The following is a 12390-nucleotide window of genomic DNA, read 5'->3' on the forward strand; positions in this document are numbered from 1 at the left end:
GGGTCAACAGTGGGAGGGCTTCTAATGTTCTGGTCTCACTGGTGGACCTCCTGATGGCACCTGGTGTTTCTGGCCACTGTGTGACACAGAGTGTTGGACTGGATGGGCCTTTGGCCTGGTCAAACATTGGTGTCTCTTATGTTCTTATGTACGGGCCGCAGATGGACTGTCTCCATCTGATCGCCCCAGCGCACTCCTTTTGCCCCGTTGAAGCGCGGCAAGAACTATGCGCCGACGAAAACAATACGGTTTGTTGCTGTTGCATCTGATTGTACTGCAACAGCTCAAATTGCGATGGTGCTAATAGCCACGCCTCCTCCCTGCATTATCTGGCCCGTGTGACCGGGGCCTAACTTATCCAAGTTGGGAGTGCCTCACACCCATTCTGAATGAACTGTTTACTCTTTGGATTGAACCTCATTTTGTAGAAGCCTTTTTTTTTGGTAGCATTCTCCCCTTTCCTGGATACTGTGTATATGCACTGGCCATGAATGATTTACAATTCCATGCATCTGATGAAGTGAGCTTGGATTCATGCTTATGCAGCAATAAATTGTCAGTCTTTAAGGCTTCCCTCTTGTTTCATACAGTTTTCTGTTACTCTCAGGACACATACAAACCTAGAATGGCAAAAAAGCAGCCCTGGTCTTTCATTAACTGATATAATTCTGATTATGTCTGTCTTCACTCTTGCTACCTTTTCAGTTCACACACAGATGTTGACACATATGCAACACGGCACCTTCCAGGTGTTCCAGCACTCACTGCAATGGCGTAGCGGGTCACGTTCCGTTTCTCACACTCTTCCAGGGCATCGGGGAGTTCTTCGCCATCATGGGACTCCCCATCAGTCACCACAATCATCAGCTTGGTGGCTCCTTCTCTCCCACCTCTTTCTGGGCTGAAGGCCTCTGTGCTGAAGACAGAAATAGGAGAGGAGGAGAGGAAAGCACTTGGGGGGAGGTGTTTTGCTATTCAAAGAATGGCCTTTCCTGTCTGACACCAAGAACTCAGGTAACTGCAAGACGTGCTCCCATGAACTGGACCTCTGCCCCTCGAATCCCAACAGAGGGTTGCCATCCTCCAGGTGGTGGCTGGAAATCTCTTGGCATTGCAACTGATCTCCAGGTGGCAGAGATCAGGTCACCTGGAGAAAATGGCTGCTTTGGGAAGGTGGACTCAATGGCATTGTGTCCCACTGAAGTCCCTCCCCCTCCCCAAACCCTGCAGTCCTAAGGCTCCACCCACAAAATCTCCAGGGGTTTCCCAACCCAGAGCTGGCAACCCTGACTCCAAGGCACACATACCAGGCCTTGTGGATTGCAGAAGCTGTCCGAGTTTCTAATCCTTCCTGCCGGCTAATGTTTTTGGCTGCTTCAATCACTTCTTCTGCTGTCTGGTAGTCTCTGAGTGACCATTCATGGATGGCGACCTCACTGTACTGTAACACCCCAACCTATGCAGACATAAGAATGAGACTTGAAACTGTTAGGTAGTATGGATTAAATCAGGATGGGGCCACCATCATCTATGACAATCACATCAACAATATCCACACCCTCTCTCTCCCTATGTGTAGTGGTTGAGGGCGTCTTGTTTCACTGTACCTGAAGAAGTGTGCATGCACATAACTGTATTGGTATGTATGGAAAAATCACGCAGGGCTCTTTTTGTAGCAGGAACTCCTTTGCATATTAGGCGACACACCCCTAATGTAGCCAATCCTCCAAGAGCTTACAGTAGCCCCTGTAAGAAGAGCTCTGTAAGCTGTTGGAGGATTGGCTACATTAGGGTCGTGTCGCCTAACATGCAAAGGAGTTCCTGCTACAAAAAAAAATCTGGTAATTTGGGGGGAAGGGGTCCCTATAACTGAAGGAGCTGAACACTAGTTATACACTCTTCTAGTTAAACTAGGACTAAATAAGAGTGAAATGCTGTTCGGGGTAAAACCCCAGAACAACAAAGGACCAGAACTGGTAAAATCTACCCATCCGCTAATAATCACACCTATCACAGGACTGCTGCAAATATACTTTACAGACGCATCATCATTATCATCACACTTTCAACAGGGCAGCCATGCTACGTCTGTGGCAGCCCCAGAGAAATGAAGGGTTTTGTGGTGCACTAAAATTGTTATTTATTTATTTTTATTTATTCGTTAGATTTCTATCCCGCCGAAGCGGCTCAGGGCGACTTACAACAATTATAAAACCAGCATAAGTACATATATAAAATACAACTCAATAAAATAGCTCAGCTCATTTCCAATTAAATAAAGTTAAAACCGTTTAAATGTGGCGGTGTCAAATAATAAAGAGCAAGTGTAGCACGGCCGACATTGGGTCTTTCCTACTGAAACACCTGGCGAAAATGCTCCATTTTCACGGCCCTGCAGAAAACATTAGGGCATGAACCGATTAGGGCACGAACTGATTAGGGCACGAACCGTAGAGACAACTAATTCAATGGCAGTAATTAATTAAGGGGTAATTAATGCAAGCTACAGGATCTCAGTGTGGGAGCTGGTGTGTTTGGGAGGCATCCACAGTTAATACAGTGGTTTCTATTTGTTCTTCCCCATTAGCCGCTAAATGCTTTAACTGGCAGTAGCAAAAGGTATATTTTGCTTGGGCGAACGCCATCCCTTCTGCTTCCCCACCAACCCTTCTCTAGCTTCATAGAAGGGTGGGTTTTTTAAAAAAAAACATTCAAACATGCTGACTCAGTGGAAAGTCGCTGCCTCTCACAATGAAGCTACAGAAAACCAGGTTCCTTTCCCTCCCTCCCTCCCGTTGTTTTCTTTAAACTTCCTGTTTTCAGCAGGGTGGGATTTTCAGCATAACTGGGCCTATGCCAGGATAGTCCAGCGGTGCAAAGGAAATCGGGGTCAAGCGGCTTTCCATTCCTCGCCAATGGGCTAGTGCAGGGGTGGCCAAACTGTGGCTCGGGAGCCGCACGCGGCTCTTTCACACGTGTTGTGCGGCTCCCGGCAGGGTGGCTGGAGAAGCAAAATATCATTAGCAATCAAATATCGTTGGACAAATAAACATCATTATCGATATCTGCTTTTACCGCTTTTGATATTATTTTTGGCAGTCTCATTTGATGTTAATAAAAAGCAGGTCTGCATATTTCCCAGTAAAAAATGTGTAATATTTGTTCATGTCTTGCGGCTCTCAAACATCTGATGTTTATTCCATGTGGCTCTTACGTTAAGCAAGTTTGACCACCCCTGGGCTAGCGCAAGAGATTGGGGGCTGAAACGAAGTCAGAGGGACGATGCATTCAGGAAAGGCAGCCCACTGACACAGGCAGCTGCGATGGGCACTCTGAGGTCAAGTTCTAAAACGAGAGGTGCTGGAGTCCAAGGCTACCTGCACATTTTCCCTCCTCTCACTTTCTGACCAAGATATCAGGACTTCGAGATCTCCATTCCTACTTGTATCTGATGAAGGGAACGTTGACTCTCAAAATCTTATACCCCCAAAACCCTGTTGGTCTCTACAGTGCTGCCAGGGCTATTTTTGGGCAGGAACGCACAGGAACGGAGTTCCGGCTGGCTCCCATGTTGGTCACGCCCAGCAGGAACTCATTAGCAAAGTAGGCCACACCCAACAGCAGAAACTCATTAGGATTGGCTACATTAGGGGTGTGTGGCCTAACATGCAGAGAAGTTCCTGCTACAAAAAAAGCCCTGGGTTTTGACAACAAACAAGGTAAACAGAATAAGAAGCAAAAGGTGGGTGTGGCTGGATGACCACACTACTGGTAACATGGGGGGTGGCCTAATATGCTAATGAGCTGTGCTGTCCGGGGTGTGGCCTAATATGCTAATAGATTTCTGCTGTTAGGAGTGGTCTATTATGCTAATGAGTTCCTGCTGGGCTTTTTCTACAAAAAAGCCCTGAGTGCTGCCATGACCTGGATAGCCCAGGCTAGCCCGATCTTGTTAGATCTCGGAAGCTAAGCAGGGTCTGCCCTGGCTAGTATTTGGAAGGCGGACCTCCTAGGAATACCAGGGTTGTGGCATGGAGGCAGGCCATGGCAAACCACCTCTGAACGTCTCTTGCCCTGAAAACCCCAAAGGGTCGCCATAAGCCAGCTGTGACTTGATGGCACTTTCCACCACCATCACCAAGGTGCTACTGGACTTGAAATCTAACTCTTCTGCTGCAGACCAGAACAACATGGCTGCCCTCTGAAATGACACATTATGCATTATCCAGGTATGTCCCTGAGTTGGGTCACTGATGTGTTCTGGGAGCTCCGTGTTCCCCAATGGTGTAAAGGCCCAGTTTGGATTGGGACCACAGTGCATGAGGAGAAGGGGCTCAAACCTCCCCCCTCCCTTCTGCTATTTTTCTGACCTCAGAAAGCCCTGGGAAACTGCTATTTGTTCCACTGAGGAAACTGCCGTGTAGCCATATCAGTCTACAAACAGCCCCCCCGATAGCGGCTCTCTGGGGCCTTTTCAAGTCAGCAAATGGTATAGGGAGGAAGGCTATGCCCCTCCTTTTTGCACGCCATAGGCCCGGTTAGAGCTGGACCCCTGTGCACCTGGGAAGCACAAAACTCCCAGAACACGTCTGCAACCAAACTCAGGGACGTATCTGGAAAAAATGTAATGCGTCTATAAAGTACTGAGACTGATGCATGGAGAAGTGATTTCAGCTCATACTTTATTATGTACAGGATAACTTGAGATACTTAGTCTGGCCCGAGGCCGGCTTATATCCACATAGCAAACCACACCCCAAACACACACCCACAACCGTGATAGGCTATTTACAGTGTCCCCCAGTCCCATAGGTCCCTCCTTGGATCCTAGCCGTCCGATAGGTGAGTGCTAGGATCCGTTTGGGCTATTGTCTTTGGAAGCGAAGCTTGGGCCCTTCGCATGGCCACGTGTGCGGCCTGATCACATGCACGGTCTTGCTGGGTACACAACAGCATCACTAAGCACTATAAGGACAAACTAGATGTGATCTGGGAGAGCTGTGATTACAGCCACTCATGACTTATCAAATGCTGAAAGGCGCAGTTCAGGGCAGACGGGTTTAGCCTTCTCCCCTGCACCATGTTCCTGGTGCACATCAACTACCCAGAGAGGTGCTATCTACCCAATGGAGGGAAAACATGCTAAAACTGACTGTGTGGTATCTGTATGTTTCCCCCTGCAGGGTAGATAAGGGGAAGGTTGCAGGAGGGAGGGACTGTAATGTTAGAGGGGGGAAGAGTTAACCCCTCTCATTCCCTAAAGGTGAGGCTTGCTGTGGATTTTCTCCCTCCACCTTGGATGTTTTTAGCCTTTAAAAAGGGGGGGGGGCGATTACAATCACAGATCTCCTGGGTCATATCTAATTTGGACTTTAGCCATGGCTCTCTCTCCCCACAGCCCCGACTGAGCAAGTCTTCCGTCATGAGTCAGGGAAATCTTCCAACTCACTGGTGAGCCTCACTGTTTCCTCGGCTGATGCATCCGGAGGACATGGGGAAGTGAACTCTGGCAGGGATCTTCTGGTGGCTCTCAACCCCCTACCATTTTAAAGTCTACCACACCGTCTCGTTGGCATACTGTGGAATTCTTCTCCCTCGGGATTTCTCAGTCACAGTGGTGATCTGAGTACCATTATCAGCCTCAGGTTTTCTGTTTTCCTCCCACGGTGGTGATGTTGTGTAGGAATGTTAAACAAACAAAAAACACAAAACTCACTTGGATCTGCTCAGGGTCGATGAAAAATTTGCTAAGGATGTTGCTAAGGAAATTCTGCACCTCATACCAAGGGTAGATGCTGTTCGATCCATCCAGAACAATGACGATGTCCATGTAGGTCGAACATCCTGCATGAAGGGGTAAAAAGAGCAAACTGTGAAGCCAAGGAAGGGAAATGGGGGCGCTATGACTGAAGGGGTTTCTGTGCGAAAAATCTGGGCCTGGCAGGTATAGCCATATAATAATACGGGCACCCAGTATAGTCTAGTGGTTAGTAAGTCAGATGAGGTACTGACTGAGGAGACTCAGGCTCAAATCCCCACGTGCCAGACAACTCACTGGGTGACCTTGGGCCAGTTATTCTCTCTTAGCCTTATTTACCTCCCAGCATGTCGAGAGGCTAAAAATGGGAAAGAGGGAGAACTATGTATGCTATCCTGAGCTCCGTAAAGGAAGGATGAGACAAAAATGCAGTGAATAAAATAAAGAACACAAAGCATTTGTGTGAGGCTTTCAAGTGTTCAAAGTGCTTCACATACATTCTCAACTGTAGTTTGGTAAGGTAGGCCAGAGTTATTGTTTCCATTTCACAGGCCAGGTACTAAGACTGAGGTTGCGTTCAGACGGGCAGTTTGAAGCGGGAGGGAGTCGTGGCAAAAAAGACACGGAACAGTTTTCCCGTTCACACTGCAGTGACTGAGGCGGGAGCATACCGGGAGGAGGCGCAAGGGAGCGTTCACATTGTTGGCCCGGAGGCAGGGCTGTAAGGTACGGCTTTCTTTTTTGTAATCTGGAGATATGCGCTTATGCGCATGAGTACATAAGAAAAATGTGGGTTTTGGCATCCACACTTTGTTGGTGCAGGATGGACGCGGGATAATCGCGCTTTCCAGGGTTCCAGGTATCTGTAATGCAAAGCATTACAAGACGGGTTGAGTACGGGTGGGGAACGCCGGACAGATGTGCCTGTTTGAACGGCCCATTTAACCTGGTTGTGAAATGTTCCTCACACGCGCCTATATCGGGGCAAACTGCCTGTCTGAACTCAGCCTGAGAGTGACTTGCCTTAAGCCCCCTATCAGTGAGGTGAGATTTGGATCAGCAAACTTGCAGGTTTTGTCTCCTGAAGGTCAAACTACACATTTGAGTTTTTAACAAGATGGGCCCAGGTTACCCAGACCCAACTTGTAAACAACTGGAATGTGTAGTTTGGCCCTGATGGGTCTCAGAGACAGAAAGACTAACTGGGTGTAACATTTCCCTCACTCTACCTCCCCTGATTCGCCATTAGGATTTTTGATCAGACAAGCACCACAGGTTCTGTGCTCAGAACTCAGTTCCCAGCACGTTGGGCTCCAATTAGGGCTGGAACTGTGGCTCATGGGAAAAGGAGTTTTGTTCACACCTTCCCCTTGTGCCGTACTTGACTTCTGATCTAAAATGGCACCAAAGGACCATTTTTTTTACCCTGTCTGTGAAAACTTACATGTATTGATTACTGTGCTTAAGTTTCACCAATGGAGAAAACAGCATTCCCACAAGGGCCATTTCAGATCAAGAAAACAGCATTGAGAAGAAGGTGTATGTCCACTCCCCCCCACATTCCTTGATCTCAGAGTATGAGAGTTTAGTTCCGAGCAATGTTCCCTCTAAGCTGACTTAGTGTGAACTAGCTCACATTTTTTTAGCTTCTGGCTCACACATTTTTGTCTTAGCGCAGGAAGGATGGCTCCAAAGCAAACTGCATGAGCCAAATCGCTTGTTCACAACTTTAATGCCGGTAGCTCACAGAGTAGAATTTTTGCTCACAAGACTCCACAGCTTAGAGGGAGCATTGGTTCTGAGCATGGAATTCATAACACACATCTGACGAAAGTCTTTTAGGGAGACATGGGGGGAGAATATGAGAAAAATGTAACATCTAGTTAGGCCTTCCGCCAGAGGTCATTTCGGGGGGGAATGCGGGGGAACGCAGTTCCCCCGGGTGAGGTGCAGGGGGCGGGGCATATGACAAAGCCCCGCCCCCTGCTTCCGGCCGCCCCGCTTCCGGCCCTCATTCAGCCAGGAGGAGGCAGGAGAAGAGGGAGGGTAAGTTGCTTCCTCCCCACCTCTCCCCAGGGAGGGCCTTGGCAGGGCTTCCTCGCACTCCCGCTGGCCTTGCAGGTCCACCGCCAGGCCCCTGATGTCAGGGGGTGTGGCATATGCTAATGAGTTATGCTAATAAGTTCCCCTAGCTCTTTTTCTACGAAATGACCCCTGCCTTCCGCCTCTCCAGATCCCAAAGTGGGCCCCCACCAGCAGTTTAAAGAGGCACTGGCTATACACCTATACACAGGTTTGCTGCCACAGTGAGAACTTAAGGTCTCAGTTCAGTCAGTTGACTCACTGGCACATGTTACACTTCTAGAGTCACATTACTGCTTTCCAGACCCTTAGTCAGACCTCATGTGGAATAACTGTGTAGCATTCCAGGCCATCATGGCTGATCATGAGGCAGGGAGCTGAAGGTCAAGGGAGGACTCTACATGCCTCACACTTCGGGGATAGCTATGTTTGCAACTGTGGCTACTTCTCATTTCACTAAAATACATGCACCTTTTAACTGACTTTGGGTTCTGTTATTAGAGAGTCAACATGGAATGTTTCCCTCAAGAGTTGATAAGTAGAAATTGATAAGAATTGTGATTGCTACACGCGCAGATAAAGCAATTCTTGTGAAACGGATTTGTTTATATTGCGCAGTATCCGTTGCGTGTGAGCGATAATAGAAGAGAATTTTCTACAGAATTACCACAGTAAATGATTTTGCAAGCATATCTTTATAGACTCTTCATTATTTTTGTCACGGATGTTGTGTTTGGATTTCCAGCCTCCAGGTGGGGCCTGGAGATCTCCTGGAATTATAACTACTCTCCAGACTACAGAGATCAGTTTCCTTGGATAAAATGGCTGCTTTGGAGGGTGGACTGTATTATACCCCGCTGAGATCCCTCCCCTCACCAAACCCCACCCTCCCCGGCTCCATCCTCAAATCTCCAGGAATTTTCCAACCTGGAGATGGCAACTCTAGGTGCCTCCACTGTGTTAAATGTTAAGATTTCAGCCCTTCAACGTATGTAGAAGAGTGACTTTAGTGGACTTCGAATGGTATAACTCAACTTAGGTTGGCACTTTGAATCTCTGAACATGTGCAAGGGCACACTGCTTTTTAAGAAACTATTCCTGACACTCCAGGGATTTGAGAGGAGGGCTTCTAGGTGAAGATTTCCAGTATCTATCATTTGAGAAATCAAACTATGTAGGAGACCCAACCTACTCTGAGCTGTGGGGGCAATGCTTTCAACTGGCTGGAAGTTTTCATCCATTCTGGTGCAAATTCCGGTACTAAACATGGATGTCCCACATTCCTGAGACCACAGTGGGGCACATGCCTGCCAAAAGGAAAACAAAAACAAGCCGAGACATGTTAGAGAGCCTGTGTAGACCGAAAACAGAAACTGGTTTTACTGTCAAGTCTCTTTTCTGCATTAATTTAGTTATTTATTCAGATAATCAAACCTCGCTTTTCTGCTCAATGGGGAGCCAAAGCAGCTTACAATCATAGATTCATAGAGTTGGAAGGGACCTCCAGGGTCATCTAGTCTAATCCCTGCACAATGCAGAAATTCACAAATACCTCCACCCCCTCACACCCCCAGTGACCCCTGTTCCATGCCCAGAAGATGACAAAAAACCTCCAGGATCCCTGGCCAAACTGACACGGAGAACAATTGCTTCCTGCCCGACCCCAAATTGGTGATCAGCATTTCCCTGGGTGTGTAATAAAGGGCCACGATGCAACCCTTCCTGCTCTCCCTCTCATGAGCTGCCCAAGTTCACAGAATCAGCATTGCTGTCAGATGGCCATCTAGCCTCTGTTTAAAAACCTCCAAAGGAGAGCCCACCACCTCCTGAGGAAGCCTGTTCCACTCTAACTATAAAATACTGGGTTCAAGACGCATTGCAGTGAACAGCTCTACTTTATTTCATGATTTCAGGAACAAGACTGCCTTACTCGGGCAAGAGCCCTGTTTAAATAGCATGCAAAAACCACACCCAAACACACCCCATTCCCAACGATAGGCTATTTACATAACATAAGTTTCTCATTGGTCACTTCCAGAATCCTGGTGGGTTATTGTTCTAGAGCTCCAAGCTCAGCCAGTCTCTGGTAGATAGTCTTGGAATGTTCCAGGCCTAATACGTAACACTAACTGTCAGGAAGTTCTTCATAATGTTTAGCCAAACACTGTTCTGATTTAATTTCAACCTGTTGGTTCTGGTCTGACCTTCTGGGGCAACAGAAAACAACTTTCCTCCATCCTCTCTATGACAGCCCTTCAATTGCTTGAAGATGGTTATCATATCACCTCTCAGTTGTCTCCTCTCCAGGCTAAACATACCCAGGTCCTTCAACCTTTCCTCCAGATCGCTCACCATCTTTGTTGCCCTCCTCTGGACACGTTCCAGCTTGTCTATATCCTTCTTAAATGGTGGGGCCCCAAACTGAACACAATACTCTAGGGTCAAATCTGCATCTTCAAAATAAAGTAGTTTCGCTTTGCTGTGACAACTGTCATGTCTGCACAGCCTTTGTTATGCTAACCCATCACAGCCTTCTAAATGTTTGTTTACAGCTTCTGAAAGGATGCCGTGGGTTCCCCCCCCCCACGCTTGGCCTCACTGCCCGTAGGTCAGCTTTCACAGAGATGCCATGAAACGTCACCCGTGCTTCATGAGTAAACAAGAGCCTGCCACAAAAATGCCAGGCAGCAGTTAACCGCTTCGGCTTCCAGGGAACGCCCAGTCAAACTGCCCTAAATATTTCTTCTCCCTGCCAGATGTTTGGTGAAGGGATAAGGCTCTTGCTGACAGTGTCTTTGGTCCACAGAGGCTTTGGGGAATAAGAGTTTGCAGCTGTAACCCTTCGAGATGTGCAAGAGGATGCCATCTATTCACCCTGGCAGAGGTCCAGAGATTTAAACATGACAGGTAGAAATCCAAAAAGCCCGTCTTTCTATTTTCATTGAATAAGAAGGGGGGCAGTTCTTACCTTGGAGTTCCATAATTTACACATTGTGCTTAAAGCAGGTTCTGGAGAGCACCAGATAAGAAATATTTTTTTTAAAAAACACAGGATTATAAACATAATTTCCTCAGGATCAGTAATATCCGGATTCCAACTCCCTGCTCCTGTACAGTGACGGAGAAGCTTATGGTTCTAGCCAATGAAATGCGTCTCTATGCAAAGGGCACATGCCCAAGTCTAGGACTGCCAGGTCTTAACGGCATACTGACAGGGGTGGTGGTGTCCCGGTCTCTCTCTGGGATCTCTTCGGCACCACGATGATGTCACCCAGAAGTGACATCATTGCACATGGCACACTGCAGGGGACGCTCTACTGTTTAAGGAAAAACTCGATGGTTTTTCCTTAAATAATTGCCCGTCCCCCCTGCAATGTGCCCTGCGCAATGACATCACCTCTGGGTGATGTCATTGCGCCAGGTGCATTGCCGCGCACCAGGAACTTTGGGGACGGGGCTCCCTCCCCCACTGGCCGAATCTAGGCTGGCGGATCTGGAAGCCCGAAAGTGGGCAAACCCCCACTCCCCCAGGAGACCTGGCCGCCTTACCCCAAGTCACACATACATTTACTTTATTTTATGTAGATGAACATTGTCTTGCATTGGCTATAGGTACTATGAGGTATAAACAGAAATCCTAATAATTGCTCTTAAAATTTACTGCTTTAAAAAGCCAGATGGAATCCTGTGGTGGGGGGGTCGTATTTTGTATGTGTGTGTGTGTATATATATGTGTGTGTGCCTGGACGTCATGACTGACTTCTGGCAACCCCTAGTGGGCATCGGACATCTACTATTGCCTGCCTCTGTGGCCCACCCCTGGTTTTCCTTGGAGGTGTCCCATCCAAGTGCTTGCCAGGGTCAGCCCTGCTTAGCTTCCGAGATCTGACAAGATTGGGCTTGCCTGGGCTAACCAGGTGGTGGCCAAGTCAAATGGAATTTTGAATGCATAAAAAATAGGACTGTGAACCCTGCCTTTGTCATCCTGACCCCAGATGAAGTGTTAGCTTTCATTTTCGTGCAAATAAGAACATAAGAGACGCCAATGCTGGATCAGGCCAAAGGCCCATCCAGTCCAACACTCACGCAGTGGCCACAAATCGCCACACAGTGGCCAAAAATCCCAGGTGCCATCAGGAGGTCCACCAGTGAGGCCAGGATAGGGCTGCCAAGTGTGGGCGGGAGGCGGGGAAACCCCTGCTTTGGAGGCCCGATTTCCGCCGTGGTGGAATCGGGCCCCAAAGACAGAGCATCATTTGCCCCAGAGCCCCTATCTATACCTTGTGGCTAATAGCCACTGATGGACCTCTGCTCCATATGCCTATCTAATTCCCTTTTGAAGCCGTCCATGCTTGTAGCTGCCACCACTTCCTGTGGCAGTGAATTCCAAGTGTTAATCACTCTTTGGGTGAAGTAGTACTTCCTTTTATCCGTTCTAACCCGACCGCTCAGCAATTTCATGGAGTGCCCACGAGTTCTTGTATTGTGAGAAAGGGAGAAAAGTCCCTCTTTCTCTACCTGCTCGGTCCCATGCATAATCTTAGAAACCT

The 12390-nt window shown here is 48.0% G+C and overlaps 1 protein-coding gene across 1 annotated transcript in view; it reads right to left on the reverse strand.

Annotated features, from left to right (window-relative positions):
* ITGA10 (integrin subunit alpha 10) overlaps positions 1-12390 on the reverse strand; it is a 92729-nt gene that overhangs the window by 47768 nt on the left and 32571 nt on the right. The window contains exons 5-8 of the mRNA XM_015410805.1: positions 9033-9147; positions 5717-5844; positions 1308-1456; positions 766-916 (exon numbers count right to left, since the gene is read on the reverse strand). Of these exons, the coding sequence (XP_015266291.1) occupies positions 766-916; positions 1308-1456; positions 5717-5844; positions 9033-9147 (543 nt within the window). The remainder of the gene's footprint in view (positions 1-765; positions 917-1307; positions 1457-5716; positions 5845-9032; positions 9148-12390) is intronic.

The sequence above is a fragment of the Gekko japonicus genome, unplaced genomic scaffold (assembly GCF_001447785.1).
Source record: "Gekko japonicus isolate JY-2015 unplaced genomic scaffold, Gekko_japonicus_V1.1 scaffold42, whole genome shotgun sequence".
In the NCBI taxonomy this organism is placed as follows: domain Eukaryota; kingdom Metazoa; phylum Chordata; class Lepidosauria; order Squamata; family Gekkonidae; genus Gekko; species Gekko japonicus.